The sequence below is a fragment of the Narcine bancroftii genome, chromosome 7 (genome assembly GCF_036971445.1).
Source record: "Narcine bancroftii isolate sNarBan1 chromosome 7, sNarBan1.hap1, whole genome shotgun sequence".
In the NCBI taxonomy this organism is placed as follows: domain Eukaryota; kingdom Metazoa; phylum Chordata; class Chondrichthyes; order Torpediniformes; family Narcinidae; genus Narcine; species Narcine bancroftii.
The window spans coordinates 215,096,883-215,119,977 of NC_091475.1; the positions used below are offsets into that span (position 1 = coordinate 215,096,883).

Below are 23,095 nucleotides of genomic sequence, written 5' to 3' on the forward strand. Positions count from 1 at the left end.
AAGAACACTGTTTGACCTGCTGAGTTTCTCTGGCATCATTTTTACTTCAACCACAGTGTCTGTTAATGGTCCATTAGAAAAAAATTACCTACAATCTAAAAGACAAAGATACTTTAATTGAACAACTTTGGGAACCATACTAGAAACAGCTGATTTCAGACTCCATCTCTTAGTGACAGGATACAAGTACGAAAGTACTTACATATGGAATTTTGGACGACACGATTTCTTTTTTTTTAATTTTATTTCTTTTGTGTTCTTTTATTGTTTACTTAATTTTCTTCTTTCTTTTATTCTTGCTTGATGTTATTAGAGTGGGGAGGGTGGGGGGGGAAAATGTCACTGTATATTTTAATGATGAACGTTTGTATATATTGTTATTGAAATTGTTCATGGTGAGGTATTATTTTAAAAATGTGTCTGTTGTGTTTTACTCTCCTGCTTACAGGCAGGTTTGATGAAGCTGTTCGGGGGGGGGGGTTTAAACCAGATGAGTAGGGGGATGGAAACCAGAGTGTTCAGGGAGATGATCAGATGATGGAACACTTGGTGAAAGTGTAGCTGCTATGTGTGGTGAGGAAGGACAGCCAGTGGATCGAGCGGGAACCAGTAAGTTGGTTGGGGATAAATGTGTTTTCTTTAATACGAGGCGGGGTGGGGGGGGGGGGTGATGGCGTAGGTGATGGGGGGGAGGGGGGACGGCTCTGTGAATGGAGAGGGAAGGGGGTGGAGTTGGTGAAAAGGAGACTGAGGGATGGGGAAGGGAGGGAGAACGGGAAGTGGGTCAGCAAAACCGGAGAGATCAATGTTAACAGCATCTGGTGGAGAGTGCCAGACAGAATATTAGATGCTGCTCTCCATTTCCTGGGTCTGACAGTCCATGAGGCCACAGACAGACATGTCAGCACGGGAGTGGACCCAGAAATGAGGTGGTTCGCCACTTTACTACAGAGAGATTGCTGTGCGGCTTACTGAGTTTCTCCAGAATTTATGTACAAACACCAATAATTTCCACTTGTTTCTCCTGCATTTGTTTTTTTTGTTTTAACCAGTGACTGCTGAACAAGTATCCCTGAGAGAGATCACAGGTCAGAGCTCCTGCCCCATCCCACCAAGTGAAAGTTTCCTGCCCTGTCCCATGCTCTGACTGACCACGCTCTCCAATCAGACAACAAAGCCTGAACAAAGATCACAAGGCAGGTGATACTTCTTTCCCTACAGTCTGGGCTTCAGGCAGCCTTCACTGCTGGGCTCAGAACCACTTCACAAGTCTTGCTGCTCAAGGTGACAGACAGTTGCTCGGCTCAGCCACACTGGTCAACGTTTCTTGTACAGGCATGGCTTCAGCATCAGCTGAGGGAGTTTATTTCTGTCTTTGGGTGCCTGAGTCTTCTCAAAGTCAAACATGTAAAAGTAGCGATTTTCTGTGTCCTGCAGAGGAGAGGAGGTTATGTCTGAGCACATCATGTTTGCACAAACCCAGAGACTCTCCCACACACCGAGGTCTCCCTGGAGATGGTACCGCCAAGACCGGATGACTCAGATGTGTAAATGTAACCGACAACTCCAAACAATGGGAAAAAAACCGGAGCCCCCCACCCCCCCCACCCTGGGGAAAACCCATGCAGACACGGGGAGAACATACAAATCCTCAGACGGAGCAGGATTCTCATCACGGTCCCGTTCACAGGGGTTACCCTGTTATGAGAAGGATAGATAGGATGGGCTCCCAACACCTTTTCTCATGTGCCAGCGGATAATACCAGAGGACATCTGTTGAAGGAGAGTGGAGGAAAGTTTAAGGGCGACGTCAGAGCCTTTTGTCTTTTTTACGAAGAGTGGATGGTGTGTGGGATGCATTGTTGGGAGTGGTGGTGAACGCTGGTGCAATTGGACTCTGATCTTGGCACAGGGATGCAAGAAAACGAGAAGATCATGGAATGTGTTGGATTGAGCATGTGGTACAAATTGTCAGCACAAGGTTGTGAGCCAAAGATCCTGATCTATGCAATGATTTCTGGGCCTTCCTGATCCAACCGCCTCCCCATTCTCGATCACCCCACATTCCTCACACACCACCTCCCTCGGTCTGAAATCCCATGACTGCACCACTGTCTCTCCCTCCAGCCCAGGAGCCTCAACTTTGGACGCTGAATCCAAGGTTTTCCTTCAGTTCTCCCCACCTTCCCTGTCAATCGCCCACTCACCAGATGACCGTTTGACAAACTGCTGACCTACCTTGGAAAGCAGTTTGAAACCAAGGGATCCCAGCACACTGACGAAGCGGCGAACATCCCCAAACCTGCTGGCCACTTCAGCAATCTTCAGAATCCCCCTGACAAAAACCAACACACAACAGGCACTGTCATTACCAAACTCATCCCACACAGCCACATGGGAGTTCTGCCAGCTCCATTCACCAGTCTCCCCATGCCCAACCCCAGAGAACCACAGGACCCAGAAAAGGCCATTTGGCCCTCTAGTTCATGCTAGTCCCATTGACCTACAACCAGACTATAGCCCTCCATACCCCTCCCATCCACTGACCAACAAAAGAACATCGCCCTTCATATCATTGGGTAGTACAGATGGTGTACCGATTAGTGCAACACTTTTACAGAACCAGCGATCAGGACCAGGATTCGAGTCCCGCGCTGTCTGTAAGGAGTTTGTACCTTCTCCCTGTGTCTGCACAGGTTTTCCCCGGGGGCTTCGGTTTCCTTTCACCAATCAAAACGTTCTGGGGGGGGGGGAGGGGGGGGGTGTGTGTAGGTTAATTAGATGTAATTGGGCAGCATGGACCCATGGGTTGGGAGAGCCTGCTACCATGCTGTATGTCTACATTTTTAAAAAATTAAATACCCTGATGTACAGCCAGACCCTCGCCTTCCATAATCCTCCCACCCACTGACCAACCCCTGGACCCTCGCCTTCCATAACCCTCCCACCCACTGATCACCAACCCCTGGACCATCGCCCTCCATAACCCTCCCACCAACTGACCAATCCCTGGACCATTGCTCTCCATTCCCCTCCCTCCCACCCACCGTCCCAGACCAAACCCCTCCCACCTACTGATCTACACCCAGACCCTCCATACCCCTCCCACCTACTGACCAACACCCAGACCATCGCCTTCCATTCCCCTCCCACCTACTGATCTACACCCAGACCCTCACCCTCCATACCCCTCCCACCTACTGACCAACACCCGGACCAATGCCTTCCATTCCCCTCCCACCTACTAACCAACACCCAGACCATCGCCTTCCATTCCCCTCCCACCTAATGATCTACACACAGACCATCACCCTCCATACCCCTCCCATTCACTGACCAACACCCAGACCATCATCCTCCATACCCCTCTCATCCAGGCAGTTCTCCAAATTATTTTTAAATATTGAAATCGAACCCACATCCACCACCAGTGCTGGCCATTCATTCCACATTCTCACCAGTGAGTGAAAAGGTTCCCCTTAAACGTTTCATCCTCACCCTGACCCCATGTCCTCTCGTTCTTCTTTCACCCAACCTCAGTGGAAAAGCCTGCTTACATTTACCCATCATGATTTTGCATCGAATCTCCCCGCCTTCTCCGCTGCTCCAGCCCCACCCTTGAACACAGCAGCAACACCTCTCACCCAACACGGAGTACACGGTTGGCTTCCAGCAGAATATCCAGCAGGTTGGTGCCCATCAGAGAAAGGCAGAACACCACGATGTCCACTGACTCAGATGAGAGGGGAACCTGGAGAGCAGCAACAATGCTAAACCTCAGCAAGCAAATCCCATTCCCCAGCACGAGTTCATAGCTGCAAGGCTCAGCGAGCCAATGAAAGGAGTGTGGGGGCCAGGCAAGCTGGTTGATGTCCTGAATGAACACTTTGTACAGTATTCACCAGCTGGAGGGAGGGGATGGACAGAAGTGCACAGTGAAAGCCTGGAACATCTGCACATATTGAAAATGCTGACCAGCAATAAGATAGACCCCTTTGGCCCTTCTAGTCTGTGCTGATCCTTTTTTTTGCCCAGTCCCACTGACCTACACCCAGTCCATAGCCCTCCATACCCCTCCCATCCATGGACCTGTCCAAATTCTTCTCAAATGTTAAAGTTGAGCCTACATTCACCACTTCAGATGGCAGCTCATTCCACACTCCCACCACTCTCTGTGTGAAGAAGTTCCCTCTAAACTTTTCCCCTTTCACCTATAACCCATGTCCCCTGATTTGTATCTCACCTACCTTCAGTAGAAAAACCCTATCTATATTTAATATCCCCCTTGGAATCTATATCCCCCCTCGGAATTTTAAATACCTCCATCAAATCTCCCCTCATTCTTCTATGTTCCAGGGAATAAAATCCTATCCTGTTTAACCTTTCCCTGTAACTCAGTTCCTGAAGTCCAGGCAACATCCAAGTAAATCTTCTCTGCACTTTTTCTATCTTGATATCTTTCCTATAATTCGGTGACCAGAACTGTACACAATACTCCAAATTTGGCCTCACCAATGTCTTCTACAACTTTCCCATAACATCCCAACACCAATAGTCAATATTTTCAAGACCAATGTGCCAAAAGCTCTCTTTCTGACCCTATCAACCTGTGATGCCACTTTCAGGGAATTATGTATCTGAATTCCCAGATCCCTCTGTACTACCGCACTCCTCCATGCCCAAGCATTTACCGTGTACATCCTTTCTTCCAAAATGCAACACCTCACACTTGTCTGCATTAAATTCCATCGGCCATTTTTCAGCCCATTTTTCCAGCTGGTCCTGATCCCTCTGCAAGCTTTGAAAACCTTATTCACTGTCCACAACACCTACAATCTTAGTGTCATCTGCAAACTTGCTGATCCAATTTGCCACGTTATCATTGATAATGATGACAAACAATAATGGTCCCAGCACCAATTCCTGAGGCATACCACTAATCACAGGCCTCCAGTCTGAGAAGCAATCATCCACCACTACTTTCTGGCTTCTCCCGTCCAACCATTGTCGAATCCAATTAACTACTTCATCATAAATACTGAGCATCTGGACCTCCCTGACTAACCTCCCATGTGGGACCTTGTCAAAGGCCTTACTAAAGTCCATGTAGGCAATGTCCTCAGCCTTTCCTTTGTCAATTTTCCTGGTAACCTCCTCAAAAACCTTTATAAGATTGGTTAAACACGACCTACCATCCCAATCAGTCCATGGCTATCCAAATAATTGTATATCCAACGTCTTAGAACACCTTTCAATTATTTACCTACTTCTGATGTCAAGATCACTAGCCTATAATTTCCAGGGTTACTTTTGGAGCATTTTTTAAAATAAGTGAGCTACCCTCCAATCCTCCAACACCTCATCTATGGCAAAGGGTGGGCATAGTCAGGGTGGTGGTTAGCACAACACCTTTACATCACCTGTGATCAGAACTGGGGTTTGCATCCCAAGCTATAAGGAATTTGTACATTCTCCCTGTGTCTGCATGGGTTTGACCCGGGGGCTCCAGTTACCTCCCACCGTTCGAAATGTACTGGGACTGCAAGTTAATTGGGTGGCACTGACCTTTGGGCCAAAATGGCCTGTTACTGTTCTGTACGTCTAAAACCTTTTAGATATTTCTGCCAGAGCCCCTGCAATTTCTTCATGAGCCTCCGTCAAGGTCTGAGGGAATATCTCGACAGGCCCTGGGGATTTATCCACCCTTATTTGCTTTAAGACAGCAAACACTTCTTCCTCTTTAATCTATACAGATTCCATGACCTCACTGCTTGTTTTCGTAACTTCGTACCCTTTTCCATAATTAACTTGAAACTAAGGGTATTATGATCACTGGACCCAAAATATTCCCTTACACATACCTCTGTCACCTGTTCTGTCTTGTTCCCTAATAGGAGATCCAGTATTGCATTCTCTCGAGTTGGAACCTTTATAAAGATTTAGAAAACTTTCCTGAACAAATTTGAAAAACTCCAAGTCATCCAGCTCTTTCACAGTGTGGGAGTCCCAGCCAATACGTGGAAAGTTAAAATCCCCTACTAATACAAACTTATGTTCCTGCGGGTGTCTGCCATCTCTCTACAGATTTTCTCCTCCAATTCTCACTGACATTTGGGCGGTCTATAATACAGCCTCATAAGTGTGGTCATACCTTTCCCATTCCACAGCTCCACCCATCCTGGTCGACTGACCAGGGCTCAGTAGACGAGCCCTCTGGTTTGTCCTGCCTGAGCACAGCTGTGATATTTTCCCTGACGAGCAATGCTTCTCCTTCCCCTTTCATCTCCCCCCCAACTATCTTGTCTAAAGAAACAGAAGCCTGGAACATTGAGCTGCCAGTCCTCCCATCCCCAGGTTTCATTCAATGAGATCTGCCCCAGGGTATTAAGGCTCAGACAGAGATTTCAGAAACATCTTCAACCACAGATCTGTTGGTCCCATCAAGAGAGAGGAGGTGGTCATACCCGTTCGATGGGGAGTGAGGGGGGCTGGGGTATACACATGATGGCGAGTGGGTGGTCAGGTCTGACTTAGACACCAGGGGCCTGTGGCATGTGGGGGGAGGGATTCAGGAAACAGGAGAAGGGAGGGGGGGGGTCAGGCCTCAGGCGGGGGGTACAAATGTCGGGTGGGGGAGGCAAGCTAGGCAGTGAGGACTGTCGAGGCTGGTATGGCGTTACAACACGGACACTAACCTTTGCCATGTCACACACAGTCACATGGTCATTCAGAGCCACCAAGTCAAATGAGTGAACCATATTGGCCACACTCCGGGCAACTTTACAGTCTCCGCAACCAAAGTCAGCCACAATAGCCGAACGGGGCCTGTAGGAACAAAGGTGGAACCGTTAGAGACAATGGGACCTCCTCACCACCAGTGGAGGCTCGTCACCTATCCACAAGTAATCCCCAGACGCCCCGGTCACGGCCAGACAGATGCTCCCCTCCCCTGCCCCGGTCATAGCTGGATAATTGCCCCCCCCTGCACCCGGTCATGGCCGGAAAGACAACCCCCCACCCGCCCAGGACACAGTAGGACGCCAACTCTTGCTTTTATCCCTATCCCACTCTCCAGGTCCTGCTGCCACTCTTGCCAGCCACATTGACACCTGCCCCCACCCTCCATGATGCAGGGGGTGCGGCCCCATCTTCTCCGCACAGCCTTCTGTCCTTGTCCACTCTTTCCCACTCCCTAGCTATGAGGTTGAACATATTTGGGGTATTTTCTGTAGGAGCCTGAGAGAGGTTGATGAAACATTGGGAAGCTAAGATTGGGTTGTGGGTCAGAGTCCTTTCCCAAGGTAAGGGCGTCACACACTACACTGTCTTGGTAAACCCAGTCTTTCCGTTTGATGGTACCTCACTGAACTGTCAATACCTTCAACTCCTGGCCCTACCTACATACAAAAGGACTGCAGGAGATGCTCCACTTGCACCCACACCTCCTCGCTCACCACCTGTTGGGGTCCCAAACAGTCCTTCCAAGTGATGCAACACTTCACTTGTGAATCTCCAATGTTCCTGTTGCAGTCTCCTCTATATCAGAGAGACTGGTTGCAGACTGGGAGGTCGCTTCATTTAGCACTTTTGGTCTATCCATTGGAATACTGTGGATCTCCCTCTCCCCCCCCCCCCCCCCCCTTCTCCCTACCCCCGCACCTGTTTCTGATGTAGGCGATGATGCGGTCCACAGGGTTCTCCGGCCACTGGCTGAGCTGTGCAGTGAAGCCCTGGTGATACAGCTGGAAAGCAGTGACGTCCTGTGTGAACAGCATCCTGGCCGCTGCACTGTCTGACGTGTACAGCTGCTCGTTGATGTACCGAAAACGAGCTGACGTCAGCCGCTGCTGCATCCGTGCTCTCAGAGCAGCCGAGCGGTCTGGCAGTGACTCGTCCAGCCCCACTGCAGTGGCACCTGCCCCCATGGTACAAGGCACTGGCTGATTGTGGGTTACGCAGCCTCTCTGCCCCGTCCCTTCACCCCCAGGCACCGACACTTTCCTCTTCAGCCGCCTGTTCACCTTGGCAGTTGGGGTGCCGAGTGCTGCCGTCTCTGCTGAGTCACCCTTCTCTCCATTGCCAGCCTGCTCTTGGGCAGTGTATCCCCCTGTAGCACTGCCCCCTTCCCCAACCAAAAGCTCTGCCCCTCTCCCCCTGGCTGGCCTTGTCTCCGCCAACCGGAACTTGTTCCTGTTCCGCCGCTGATTTTTCCTTCTGTTCCTCCACTGTTTCCGGGTGAGTCTTCCTGCTGCCTGCACCTGCTGGGGATGAATTAACCTTCCTTCAGCCGTCTGCCCATGGGCCAGCCCATTTCCTTCAGCCGCCTGCCTCTGCCCCTTCTCTGACCGGGACTTGATCATGTGCCCAAACTCAGTCTCCAGTTCCAAGTCATGAGCTGACTGTGACTCCACACCCTCCTCCTGGCCCTGCTCCCTGTGTCTCCTCTTCCTTCCCTGGCTTCTCCTCACAGTGCTGTGCTCCAGGTCAGGCTGTGTTTGCCGGAGGGTCTTGTCAGATGTCCCCGCTGCTGTGAGGGCCCGCAGCGTTTGCAGGAGCTTCTGCTTCCTCCGCTTGCTGAGGGTGCCCTGGGAAGGACAGAACGCTGTTAGTATGGCAGCCAGCCGCTTCCCCCCAACACAGATCTACAGGCTCTCTGTCACACAGGGACAGAGGAACAGCTTATTCACCTCCTCCTGCCAGACACTGATATCGGGGAAGCAGGTAGTGCCTCACAACCCGACAGCCGGGTTTGATTACAACACGGCACCGCCTGAGTGGATTGGCACAATCTCCCCTGGGTACATCCCGAGGATGTACAGGTTAGTTACTCCCAACCACCCCTCGTGTGTGGGTGAGGCCAGGAGCCCACTTAACACACATGGGAATGAACCAAAACTGACGACTTCCAATCACCTTGGGAACCTGCTCCAGAAGGTGGATGATAGAATGGATCAACAAGGGCTTGACAATAAGTGGTGGAGGGGTGCTATTCCAATTGGATATCAGTGCTGTTCTCCACGGTCAAAGTTGTGACCTCTGTTGTTAGCAATATGTACAAATGATTTGGTCACAAACCTAGGTGGTCTGTCTTGCAAGTTTGCAGATGAAAGAAAGTTGTTTGGAGCTGTGGATGAGCAAGAAGACTGTCAGAGGGTTAATGAGGATACAAGTCATTTGGAGATATTCGGGAGAAATGACAGATGGAATCACATCCAAACAAGTGTGAGGTGACACAGCGAGGGATCAAATGTTGGAAGAAATGCAGCAGATGGCAGGCCCCTGAGGGGCATTGATGCAGAGGGATCTCAGGTGCAAGTCATCGGTCAGGTCAATGATGAGGACAGACACATTGCAGCTGAATGTTACGACATCCATTTGTAAGTCCAAGAGCAAGATGACCTGCCTGAACAACCAGCAGCCAGGGGCACTGACGTCGACCATGATGAAGTGCTTGGTTATGGAGTGAATCAACTCCTGTCTCAGGAAGGACTTGGACACCTTTCAATTCGTCACAATAGGTCAATAGCAAATGCCATCTCACTCACACTCCACCCTGTTATAGATCACCTGGAGCACAGGGACACCTGGATCCAACTGCTGTTCACTGACTACAGCTTGACATTCAACACTAGCCATAGTGGTCACACTTTAGGATACTGTGGGGGGTTTCATCTACTGAGGACTACCTGTGGTAGTCATGTCTCTGACACAGAGTTTGGACCTTCAGCTCAGAAGGGAAGGGGGAGGGGGGCTGCAGTGATCAGAGATTCAATAGTTAGGGGAAAACTGCATTCACTAATGTAATAGTTGATTTTTTTCGGGCCAAATTTAGGGGTGGGGGGAGGTAGTACTTTTGACCACAGTAAATAACTAGGTAGTGAGTCCGCAGTCAGGGCATCGGGAGATCAGACGGATGGGGACCCAGGCTTTCAGAGCCCCAGACATGGGGTAGGTGGGGTCACCTATTACTCCAGTACATAGAGAGGATCAGAAGTTCTGTGAACAAGATCAAGAATCCTGGATGGTTTGTTGACTCCCACACCGTTCTCAAGTGGGAGGAAAAGAAGCTAGATGTTGTGGTCCACATTGTACCAATGACATAAATAGGAAAAGACATGAGGTCCTGAAGAGGCAGATAGGAAGCTGAAAAGCAGGACTTATGGGGTGGTGATCTCAGGATCGCTGCCTGTGCCACGTGCCAGAGGGTAGGAACAGGAAGTTGTGGCTGTTGACTATGTGGTTGAAGAGTTGGTTCAGGGGGCAGGGGTTCAGATTTGTGGATCATTGGGATCTCTTCTGGGGAAGATCTGACCTGTACAAACCGGGGCAGATTTGCTAGAGCTGATGGGGAGGGTTTAAACTAGTTTGGTGGGGGGGGGAAGGGGGCAGCAGAAAGGGAATTTTTGATCTGTTAGCCTAACATCCGTATTTGGGAATTGTTGGAGCCAATTGTCAAGGATGAGATTACCTGGAGGTGCATGACAGGGTAGGGCCAGTGGTTCTCAACCTTTTTCTTTCAACTCACATCCCACTTTAAGTATTCCCTCTGCCATCGGTGCCCTGTGATGAGTAAGGGATTGCTTAAGGTGGGATGTGAGTGGGAAGGGAAGGTTGAGAATCATTGCTCTAAACCCAATTGTTACTGAAATATTTTGCTTGAGAAAAATTGTCTTTGGCCCATTTCCTTTGGAGTTCTGAAACCGTGCACATAACAAACAGAGGGACGATTAAAACAATGACTTTCAACTTTTTTCTTCCCAGTCACATCCCACCTTAAGCAATCATCACAGAGCCCCGATGGCATGGGGATACTTAAAGTGGGATGTGACCGGGAAGAAAAAGGTTGAGAACCTCTGGGGTAGGTCAAAACCCACATACTTTCCTTTAGGGAAAATCCTACCTGACAAACTTTCTGCAGTTGTTGGGAAATCCACAAGCAGGCTGGACAATGGAGATGCAGCGATCGTTGTATCTTTGGATTTGGATGAGGTGCCCAGAAAAGGTTACGGAGAGAAGGCGGGGACGGGGTACTGAACTTTAAGATCAGCCATGATCTCGTTGAATGGCGGAGCAGGCTCGAAGGGTCGAATGACCTATTCCTGCTCCTATCTTCTATGTTTCTATGTGCTGCACATGCGGCTGCTTCACAAGATGATAGCCCGTGGATTTACTGGAAGGATACTAGCGTGGGTAGAGCATTGGCTGGTCGGCCGGACGCAGAGCGTGGGAATAAAGGGATCTTATTCTGGTTTGTTACTGGTTACCAGTGGTGTTCTGCAAAGATCGGAATTGGGGCCACTTCTTTTTACCTCGTATATGAATGATTTGGATTGTGGAATAAATGGCTTTGTGGCCAAGTTTGCAGATGATACAGAGAGAGGTGATGAGGAAACAGGGAGACCGAGATAGATTAGGAAACTGGGCAAAGACGAGGAAAATGAATCAATGTTGGAAAGTGTACGCTCATAATCACTGGTAGAAGGAACAAAAGGGGAGAAAACGAAAAATCCGGAGGTGCAAAAGGACTTGGGAGTCCACAATGGAAAGTCCTCCTCACCTCCCAAACCAACCACTGACTTTTGCTAGCTCCTCCTGCTCAGCACGGGTCCCACACTGGTTTATCATTCATCTCCGAGGCCAGCACATCATCTGCATCCGAGTCTTCAGCTGTGGTCAATCCCTTCTTGAACACAACTTAAGTATATCCCCTCTTCCAATTTGTGCCTTGGCTACCGAGGGAAAGCCTCCTGCTGTCCCTTCAACCGTGATATTGACTTTCCCTCATCAACAGACCAACAGTCCAACGTTCTCACTGCCCCAGACCTCCCAGTTTCTCCTCCACTCACCGGCTTCGTGCTGCAGTGCGAGGAGCCAGGCTTGTGGAAGATCACATCAGATAGAGCCTTAGCCTCAATGTCATCATTCCAATCCTCCTCTTCAAACATCCCTCCACCTGGAACAGGAAAAGAAAACACACAATTGGCAGGGATCAGCCAATCAGCCCTTCACGGCCAATACTGTACCCAGCATCAACACTGCATCCTTCCACTGCCTTCATGACCAGACATTGGCCCTTCTCTGCAAAGTGTGCAAATAATGTCTGAGTCTCCACAATCTTCCCAGGCAGAATTTATCCTTTCAGTGAAGAAATCTCTCCACATCTCAGTCCTAGGTGATTGACCCCGTGTCCTCTGGTTCGGAAACCTTTCCTATGTCTCTTCTGGGTGCCACCGTTGGCTGTGGAGTCCAAGTAATTGCGTGAATTTGAAGTGAAGGGTGATAGGCTTTTGATCAATAGGGGTATAAAGGTTACGAGAAGGAAGGAGAATGGAGTTGGCAGCAAAATTACATCAGCCTGATTTGTAGGTCAGAGGAGACTCGATCGCTGAATGGTCTAATTTGGTCCTGGATCCTATGGTGAGGCAAGACAATGCACTCTTTCCTCATACATAGCAAACGCAGAGCACAGAAGCAATCAATTGGGCCCATTAGGCACCGATTCCATTTCCCTTAATCGTTCCTTTCTCTCCTCCACCTTGGTGATACAAGACTGATCACATTGTAGTGATTCCAGGTTCTATCCACCCTTGGGGCAGAATGATTCCTTCTCGTGCCTTACCCTGAACGCGTGTCTTCTCGTCTTATGCCCTGGAGTAAAGTTTCCTCCAATCCACACCCTCCCTGGAGGGTGCATAAAGAAGGAAAAATCTGTCGAGTCTAAGCAAAAGTATCCTTAGACCAGTGCTTCTCAATAATCCCCCCACTCAAATACCAACTTAAGTAATCTTTTACTGACCACAGAGCCCCTCTGGCAACCTATGTTAACACTCATCACTAGTACATTACTGGAGAGAATTCTCAGAGACAGCCCTATCTGTATTTGGAAAGGCACAGACTGATTAGGGAGAGTCAAGGTGTGTGGGAAATCAGGTCTCAGGAATTTTATTATTTTTTTTAGAGATGACAAAAATATTGAAGAGGGAAGTGTGGAAGACACCGACATTAGCAAAGTCCCACACGGTAGGCTGGTGTGGAAAGAGAAATCACATAGCATCTGGTATGAGTTTGATGGTAGAAGAAGGTGCCAGTAGAGGCTGCACGCCAATGGGGTGATGCAGAGATCAGTGCTGGGTCCACTGTTGTTCACATGAACATATTGAATGGTGGAGCAGACTCGATGGGCCAGATAGCTGAACTGGTCGTGACTCACCTCCTGCCTTCTCCCTAGAACACTCAATTTCCCTCCAATGCAAAAACCCCCAGTTTTAAATATGTTTAATGAGACAGCCCCTACGGTTTCCTTGGGCAGAGAATTCCAGACTCACCACTCTCGAGGAAAAGCAGTTCCTCCTCATCTCTGCCCCAAATCTACTCCCAGGATTCCCCTTGTCCTTATCAGCCTCCCCATTTTCCTCCGTAATTTCTAACGCCTGCAACATAATGCCCCCACCAGACATATCTTCCCTTCCACCTTTTGTAAGGACCGGTGTCTCTGTGACTCCCTCGTTCACTCATCCCTCCCCATTCATGGCCAGAACTGCACGCAGTAATCCAGATGCAGCCTGTGTCATTGCAGGAAAACCAGTGTTTGATCCATTCCATCCGTTCTGTACTGAAGGCCACCATCACATTTGCTTGAATTGACCAGCTGCTCCTTCAGACCCAAAAACACTACCAACGCGCATCCTTCACTACTGGCCACGTAGACCGATGGACCTCGGCAGTGTGTAGTCTCACCCTTCCCAACCTGGTCATCCACCTGCCACGGCCATGAAGCCTGGATACCAGGGCCATCCTGGGGCTGTTCACAGAGGCCTCAGGCCCCTCCGTCCTGTCCCGGTCCCCACTCCCCTCCCTGGCATCTCCCCGAGGGAATCTAGGAAATGGGGCAGGGAACCCAGACTGAGGTTCATTCAGCACTGGGGGGGGTGGGGAGTCTGACACACTCTCTCATCCAGGCCCCATCTCGCACCCCCCCAGTCTTCACTCCCTCCCCCTCAGTCTTCACCCCCATCCCCCTCCCTCCGTCTTCACCCCCCTCCCCGTCTCCTCCACCCTCCCCCGTCTCCTCCAGTCTTCACCCCCTCCCCCTCACTCTTCACCCCCATCCCCCTCCCTCCGTCTTCACCCCCCTCCCCGTCTCCTCCACCCTCCCCCGTCTCCTCCAGTCTTCACCCCCTCCCCCTCAGTCTTCACCCCCCTCCCCGTCTCCTCCACCCCCTCCCGTCTCCTCCAGTCTTCACCCCCGTCTTCATCCCACTCCCCCTCAGTTCTTCCCCCTTCCCGCCGCCGATCCTTCCCTCACCCGCCATCGTTCGCCGTGCGCGGACCGGAAGCAGCATAGACCGGAAGCCACAGAGCAACAACAGCGCCCCTCTCCGCACCGGAGGCCTCACCGTGCTACAACAGCATCACATCCGGCAGCAGAGACCCACAGCGCCACCAATAGCATTGGTTGTCGCACAAAGCCGGAGAACTGACTGTGCGTCTACAGCGCCTCCACAGCACTGGAGGTGCAACAGCGCCACAAAGGGGCGCCTGGAATTGTCTGTTTGCGATCAGCCACTCGATGGGCCCAATGGCCTCTTCCTGTCTCATAAGGATGTTCGGGAGTTTCTTGTCCTTGGGATCAAGAATGATGTGTTTCCTGTGATATTTGTCGCTGCTGCCCTGGGAAACAGAATCTGTCCCTCGGAACCTCATCGCCTCAATCGTCTCCTCTTATCCATCTACAGCCCAGAGAGAAAACTCCCAACTCTGCCAACCTTGCCCCATGAGACTGGTTTTCCAAACCATGCAACATCCTGGTCAATCTCCACTCCACAGCTTCCTCAACGTCTCTTCCCCCCCCCCCCCCACCCCCATCACACTGTGTTTTGAGGGGCTTTCCCTCAGTCTCAGCCCCTCGCTGCCCAGTGAGGGAACTACTATAGAGTGTGGTCCTTCCCCTTGGCTGCACCAAGCCTCAGTGCGTCCCTCAGCACATCCTCCTGCAGCCTGGAATGTGCCAGCTGGCAGCGCTCAGATTCAAATTTCAGATTTATTGTCAGAGGACGTAACGACATCATATACTACCCTGAGATTCCTCTTCCTGCATGTGTGGCAGAATTACCACTTACTGGTAGTGCAAAATAAACTGTGCACAACATACATGTAAACAGACAAACAAATGTAAACAGACTGCAATACAGAGAGAATAAAAAAGTCAATAGATGCACTCGATAACGGCATTGAGTTCCTTCACTGACAGAGTCTTTTCCCAAGTTGATGGTCTTCCAACAGCTCTGAATGTCTGACTCTGTGTGCATCCCCAAGAACAGCCGATAGATCAGTGCTGACCACTGCCTGATGGCTTTGTGGTCAAAGGTGATGGTCTAGAAAAACCTTTCCACGAACATAGATGGTGTGGCAAAGTCCAGCCGACTGGGACATTGTGCGACAATGGGGCCAGCCCCATCCTGGGACAGAGAGAACCTCAGCACATAGCAGCACCTGATACCCTTGGACTTTGGTTCCATCTACAGCCTGATGCAGCCACTCACACAGCCACACAGGAAAGTGGTCATCAGGATGAGGACAATGTTGGGGACGTCCTTGGGCCTGTTTTCTGGTGACTTGTACATAGCGACCCTTTGAACCCTTTCCTTCTTGGATTCCCATATGAGCTAGAAGACTGGTCTGGTAACTGGCAGGGCAGAGGTGCAGGGGATGCACCCGACCAGCCAAGTACAGTATGTGGTGCACTGTTAGCCAGAATCAGACACACTCAAGGTAAAGACTGAACAACAGGCTGGCTGTGGCTGCAGCAACTCAGTGTGAGGCCGACACAGGCTTATATCCCGGAGGGTGATTGACACCCGACCGATGGGGCTTGATCCATTCAGGCCGACTGATTGACAGCCGGCCAGGTGTTGTTACACTCCTGCAGGTACAGAGGTTGCCCCCTGCAGTAGGCCGGTGGTGTACCACCACACAGTAATACTGAGTTCACCTCCCACTAGGTTCATCCCTGGGAGGGGAGAAGAGAAAAAAGTTCATGTCCAGCACAGAACTATGGGCCAAAGAGCTTGTTCCTGTGTTGTACTCATTAATGGTCTAGTAGTAAAAACACACAGAAGTCCTGGAGGAACTCAGCTGTTCGTGCAGCCCTCAGAGGTGAAGATATAACACCAACTTTCAGGCCTGATCCCTTCCCAAAGGTGTAAGCAAAAAACAGAAGGGTGTCTGAATAAAGACTGAAGAATGGGGGGTGGGGGGTGGAATCTAGATCAACAAAAGGTGTTAATGGATATGATTTGAGAGGAAAGGTGAGAATTGATTTTGGCTCCGTGAAAGGAAACAGAGGGAAAAGGGGGAGGTAGACGGGGGGAGAGAGAGAGAGAGAGAGAGAGAGAGAGAGCTCTGGGGGAAGGTGAAAAGGGGAAGAAGTGAGGGGGGGGGAGTTTAACAGATACTGGAGAAGTTAATGTTAATGCCATCTGGTTGGTGGGTGCCCCAGATGGAAGATGAAGTGTTCTTTCTTTTTCAATCTTTTTATTCATCCTATTATAGGTAAACAATACATGAGGAGAATCAGAGAATATCATCAAAAAGGGAATAAATATCACTGGATATTATCATCTGATATAACATGTTGCATTACACCACAATTAAAAAATATGTTCTCATCTCCCCAAACTGAAATCTTCAAAAAAAAAGAAACTATTTATTATATAAAACCCCATCTAATCTAAACAAAAAGAGAAAAACACTGTGCAGCTGTTCCTGAGAATTTATTAATAAAAATTAATCATCAGATCTTCACCAACAAAGAGAAAAGAAATAAAATATCTGAATGGGAAAGTAATTCTGACTAAGTCGTGTGGAAGTCATTTATAAAAGGTCGCCAAGTCTCTTTAATTTTAACAGAAGTATCAAATATATGACTCCCGAATTTCTCTCAACTTAAACATGACATAATTTGAGAGAGCCACTGAGTCAAAGTAGGTGGATTAGAATCTTTCCATTTAAAATAAGAGAGTTCTAGCCAACAATGTAGAAAAGGCTACTATCCGACATGTGGAAAGCAGAACTCATCCTACTTCTGGAAATATAATTCCAAAAAGAGCACTCAGTGGGTTAGGTTGCAAACTGTTATCCAATAGAGCTGACAAAGGGCATGACCAAAATATTCGAGTTAGAGAAGTCACTTCTGATATACATCTATCACTAAAAGGACCAACATTAGAAAAAATCCAGGCCATTGTGTCTTCTGATAGAGGAGTCCAATGTTTCACTTTAAACTGAATGAATAAATGACAAATGAAGAGGTATTAACCCATCCAATGATCTTCTCCCATGATTCCTCTGGAAGGTGTAACTGAAGTTCCTCTTCCCAGGCCCTTTTAATTTTGTCATTAGAATTGGATTACAATCTCAATAACCTGTTATAAATGTCACCTATTAAACCCTTATGAGAAATGTTCAAAAGAAAAAAAATCAACTGAATCCAGTTAGTACAAAATTGGAAAGTTAGGCAGTGGAATAGTCAGAAAATGTCTAATTTGGAAGTATCTCAAAAATGGGTATATAAAAGATGAGGTGTTGTTCCTCCTATTTGTGGGTTGTCTCAGTCTGGCCGTACGAGACCATGTCAACAAAGGAATGGGTGGGGAATTGAAAAGGGCAGCCACAGGGAGATCCAGGCTATTGCGACGGACTGAGCTGAGGTGTTCAACAAAGCGATCTCCCAGACTTTGTCCAGTCTCTCCGATGTAGAGGAGACCACAATGGGAGCATTGGATGCAGTAGACGACCCCTGCAAAAGTGTAGTGGTGAGGGAGGAGGTGTAAGGGAAAATGGAGCATCTCCTGCAAATGATGGGTGGGGAGGGGGGTGTGGACGAGGGAGTCCTGCAGACAGCAATCCCTGTGGAAGGCAGGGAGGAGAAGGGAATATGTGTCTGGTGGTGGGATCACGTAGCTCTATTTATCTTCCTCTCTCTTTTGATGAAACTAACAACCTCTATCACCCAGAACTACTAAACTTTCCCATCCTCACCCTTCATTCCTAGCACAACACCCTGCCCCTCATCTGTGATCAACTGGCCTATCAAAGACTCTGACATCACAGCAGAGAAATCAGGCCCTTCAACCCAGCCAGTCCATGCAGTCCCATGTCCTGTGTGGCCCTTTTTAAAATAAAAAATTAGCTACACAGCAGCACAGTAACTCCTCCTTCTGGCCCACGAGCCCGTGCCACCCAATTACACCCCACCCAGCCAGTCTTCCACCCACTCAACCTTGCCCCCGCCCACTCAACCTTGCCCCGCCCACTCAACCTTGCCCCGCCCACTCAACCTTGCCCCGCCCACTCAACCTTGCCCCCGCCCACTCAACCTTGCCCCCGCCCACTCAACCTTGCCCCCGCCCACTCAACCTTGCCCCCGCCCACTCAACCTTGTCCCCGCCCACTCAACCTTGCCCCCGCCCACTCAACTTTGTCCCCGCCCACTCAACTTTGTCCCAGCCCACTCAACCTTGCCCCCACCCACTCAACCTTACCCCGCCCACTCAACCTTGTCCCCGCCCACTCAACCTTGCCCCGCCCACTCAACCTTGCCCCCGCCCACTCAACCTTGCCCCCGCCCACTCAACCTTGCCCCGCCCACTCAACGTTGCCCCGCCCACTCAACCTTGCCCCGCCCACTCAACCTTGCCCCCGCCCACTCAACCTTGCCCCCGCCCACTCAACCTTGCCCCCGCCCACTCAACCTTGTCCCCGCCCACTCAACCTTGCCCCGCCCACTCAACCTTGCCCCGCCCACTCAACCTTGCCCCGCCCACTCAACCTTGCCCCGCCCACTCAACCTTGCCCCCGCCCACTCAACCTTGCCCCCGCCCACTCAACCTTGCCCCCGCCCACTCAACCTTGTCCCCGCCCACTCAACCTTGCCCCCGCCCACTCAACTTTGTCCCCGCCCACTCAACTTTGTCCCCGCCCACTCAACCTTGCCCCCACCCACTCAACCTTACCCCGCCCACTCAACCTTGTCCCCGCCCACTCAACCTTGCCCCGCCCACTCAACCCTGCCCCCGCCCACTCAACCTTGCCCCCGCCCACTCAACCTTGCCCCGCCCACTCAACCTTGCCCCGCCCACTCAACCTTGCCCCGCCCACTCAACCTTGCCCCCGCCCACTCAACCTTGCCCCCGCCCACTCATCCTTGCCCCCGCCCACTCAACCTTGCCCTCGCCCACTCAACCTTGTCCCCGCCCACTCAACCTTGCCCCCGCCCACTCAACCTTGCCCCCCGCCCACTCAACCTTGTTGCCGCCCACTCAACCTTGCCCCGCCCACTCAACCTTGCCCCGTCCACTCAACCTTGCCCCGCCCACTCAACCTTGCCCCCGCCCACTCAACCTTGCCCCCGCCCACTCAACCTTGCCCCCGCCCACTCAACCTTGCCCCCGCCCACTCAACCTTGTCCCCGCCCACTCAACCTTGCCCCCGCCCACTCAACTTTGTCCCCGCCCACTCAACTTTGTCCCCGCCCACTCAACCTTGCCCCCACCCACTCAACCTTACCCCGCCCACTCAACCTTGTCCCCGCCCACTCAACCTTGCACCGCCCACTCAACCTTGCCCCCGCCCACTCAACCTTGCCCCCGCCCACTCAACCTTGCCCCCGCCCACTCAACCTTGCCCCCACCCACTCAACCTTACCCCGCCCACTCAACCTTGCCCCCGGCCACTCAACCTTGCCCCCGCCCACTCAACCTTGCCCCGCCCACTCAACCTTGACCCGCCCACTCAACCTTGCCCCCGGCCACTCAACCTTGCCCCCGCCCACTCAACCTTGCCCCCGCCCACTCAACCTTGCCCCCGCCCACTCAACCTTGTCCCCGCCCACTCATCCTTGCCCCCGCCCACTCAACCTTGCCCTCGCCCACTCAACCTTGTCCCCGCCCACTCAACCTTGCCCCCGCCCACTCAACCTTGCCCCCGCCCACTCAACCTTGCCCCCGCCCACTCAACCTTGCCCCCGCCCACTCAACCTTGTTCCCGCCCACTCAACCTTGTTCCCGCCCACTCAACCTTGTTCCCGCCCACTCAACCTTGTTCCCGCCCACTCAACCTTACCCCCCGCCCACTCAACCTTGACCCCGCCCACTCAACCTTGCCCCCCGCCCACTCAACCTTGCCCCCCGCCCACTCAACCTTGTTCCCGCCCACTCAACCTTGTTCCCGCCCACTCAACCTTGACCCCGCCCACTCAACCTTGCCCCCCGCCCACTCAACCTTGTTCCCGCCCACTCAACCTTGTTCCCGCCCACTCAACCTTGCCCCCCGCCCACTCAACCTTGTTCCCGCCCACTCAACCTTGTTCCCGCCCACTCAACCTTACCCCCCGCCCACTCAACCTTGACCCCGCCCACTCAACCTTGACCCCGCCCACTCAACCTTGACCCCGCCCACTCAACCTTGCCCCCCGCCCACTCAACCTTGCCCCCCGCCCACTCAACCTTGTTCCCGCCCACTCAACCTTGTTCCCGCCCACTCAACCTTGTTCCCGCCCACTCAACCTTACCCCCCGCCCACTCAACCTTGACCCCGCCCACTCAACCTTACCCCCCGCCCACTCAACCTTGACCCCGCCCACTCAACCTTGCCCCCCGCCCACTCAACCTTGTTCCCGCCCACTCAACCTTGTTCCCGCCCACTCAACCTTGCCCCCCGCCCACTCAACCTTGCCCCCCGCCCACTCAACCTTGTTCCCGCCCACTCAACCTTGCCCCTCGCCCACTCAACCTTGTTCCCGCCCACTCAACCTTGTTCCCGCCCACTCAACCTTGCCCCCACCCACTCAACCTTGTTCCCGCCCACTCAACCTTACCCCCCGCCCACTCAACCTTGCCCCCGCCCACTCAACCTTGCCCCCCGCCCACTCAACCTTGTTCCCGCCCACTCAACCTTGTTCCCGCCCACTCAACCTTGTTCCCGCCCACTCAACCTTACCCCCCGCCCACTCAACCTTGACCCCGCCCACTCAAACTTGACCCCGCCCACTCAACCTTGACCCCGCCCACTCAACCTTGACCCCGCCCACTCAACCTTGCCCCCCGCCCACTCAACCTTGTTCCCGCCCACTCAACCTTGTTCCCGCCCACTCAACCTTGACCCCGCCCACTCAACCTTGACCCCGCCCACTCAACCTTGCCCCCCGCCCACTCAACCTTAACCCCCGCCCACTCAACCGTCCCCCGCCCACTCAACCTTACCCCCCGCCCACTCAACCTTGACCCCGCCCACTCAACCTTGCCCCCACCCACTCAACCTTGTTCCCGCCCACTCAACCTTGTTCCCGCCCACTCAACCTTGCCCCCCGCCCACTCAACCTTGCCCCCCGCCCACTCAACCTTGTTCCCGCCCACTCAACCTTGCCCCTCGCCCACTCAACCTTGTTCCCGCCCACTCAACCTTGTTCCCGCCCACTCAACCTTGCCCCCACCCACTCAACCTTGTTCCCGCCCACTCAACCTTACCCCCCGCCCACTCAACCTTGACCCCGCCCACTCAAACTTGCCCCCCGCCCACTCAACCTTGCCCCCCGCCCACTCAACCTTGTTCCCGCCCACTCAACCTTGTTCCCGCCCACTCAACCTTGCCCCCCGCCCACTCAACCTTGACCCCGCCCACTCAACCTTACCCCCGCCCACTCAACCTTGACCCCGCCCACTCAACCTTGACCCCGCCCACTCAACCTTGCCCCCCGCCCACTCAACCTTGTTCCCGCCCACTCAACCTTTTTCCCGCCCACTCAACCTTGTTCCCGCCCACTCAACCTTACCCCCCGCCCACTCAACCTTGACCCCGCCCACTCAACCTTGACCCCGCCCACTCAACCTTGACCCCGCCCACTCAACCTTGCCCCCCGCCCACTCAACCTTGCCCCCCGCCCACTCAACCTTGTTCCCGCCCACTCAACCTTGTTCCCGCCCACTCAACCTTGTTCCCGCCCACTCAACCTTGACCCCGCCCACTCAACCTTGCCCCCCGCCCACTCAACCTTGTTCCCGCCCACTCAACCTTGTTCCCGCCCACACAACCTTGTTCCCGCCCACTCAACCTTGACCCCGCCCACTCAACCTTGACCCCCGCCCACTCAACCTTGTTCCCGCCCACTCAACCTTGCCCCCGCCCACTCAACCTTGTTCCCGCCCACTCAACCTTGTTCCCGCCCACTCAACCTTGACCCCGCCCACTCAACCTTGACCCCCGCCCACTCAACCTTGTTCCCGCCCACTCAACCTTGTTCCCGCCCACTCAACCTTGTTCCCGCCCACTCAACCTTGACCCCGCCCACTCAACCTTGACCCCCGCCCACTCAACCTTGTTCCCGCCCACTCAACCTTGCCCCCGCCCACTCAACCTTGTTCCCGCCCACTCAACCTTGACCCCGCCCACTCAACCTTGCCCCCCCGCCCACTCAACCTTGTTCCCGCCCACTCAACCTTGTTCCCGCCCACTCAACCTTGTTCCCGCCCACTCAACCTTGACCCCGCCCACTCAACCTTGACCCCCGCCCACTCAACCTTGTTCCCGCCCACTCAACCTTGTTCCCGCCCACTCAAACTTGTTCCCGCCCACTCAACCTTGACCCCGCCCACTCAACCTTGACCCCCGCCCACTCAACCTTGTTCCCGCCCACTCAACCTTGCCCCCGCCCACTCAACCTTGTTCCCGCCCACTCAACCTTGTTCCCGCCCACTCAACCTTGTTCCCGCCCACTCAACCTTGTTCCCGCCCACTCAACCTTGTTCCCGCCCACTCAACCTTGACCCCGCCCACTCAACCTTGACCCCCGCCCACTCAACCTTGTTCCCGCCCACTCAACCTTGCCCCCGCCCACTCAACCTTGTTCCCGCCCACTCAACCTTGTTCCCGCCCACTCAACCTTGACCCCGCCCACTCAACCTTGACCCCCGCCCACTCAACCTTGTTCCCGCCCACTCAACCTTGTTCCCGCCCACTCAACCTTGCCCCCGCCCACTCAACCTTGTTCCCGCCCACTCAACCTTGTTCCCGCACACTGAACCTTGTTCCCGCCCACTCA

General features: G+C 52.7%; 1 protein-coding gene across 3 annotated transcripts; it reads right to left on the bottom strand.

Annotated features, from left to right (window-relative positions):
- Positions 1 to 96: 96 nt before the first annotated feature.
- Positions 97 to 14,363, bottom strand: rrp8 (ribosomal RNA processing 8). Of its 3 annotated transcripts, none has more exons than XM_069892298.1 (8): positions 14,306 to 14,363; positions 11,847 to 11,953; positions 7,660 to 8,585; positions 6,696 to 6,825; positions 5,862 to 5,927; positions 3,645 to 3,751; positions 2,239 to 2,335; positions 97 to 1,431 (listed from the first exon to the last, which is right to left on the bottom strand). In XM_069892298.1, exons 1-8 carry the CDS (start codon positions 14,340 to 14,342, stop codon positions 1,318 to 1,320), a joined length of 1,584 nt encoding a protein of 527 aa, XP_069748399.1. In that variant the 5' UTR covers positions 14,343 to 14,363; the 3' UTR covers positions 97 to 1,317. The 3 variants fall into 3 exon arrangements, with proteins under 3 accessions (XP_069748399.1, XP_069748400.1, XP_069748401.1); XM_069892299.1 differs by lacking the exon at positions 14,306 to 14,363 and adding an exon at positions 13,326 to 13,806; XM_069892300.1 differs by lacking the exon at positions 5,862 to 5,927.
- Positions 14,364 to 23,095: the final 8,732 nt, after the last annotated feature.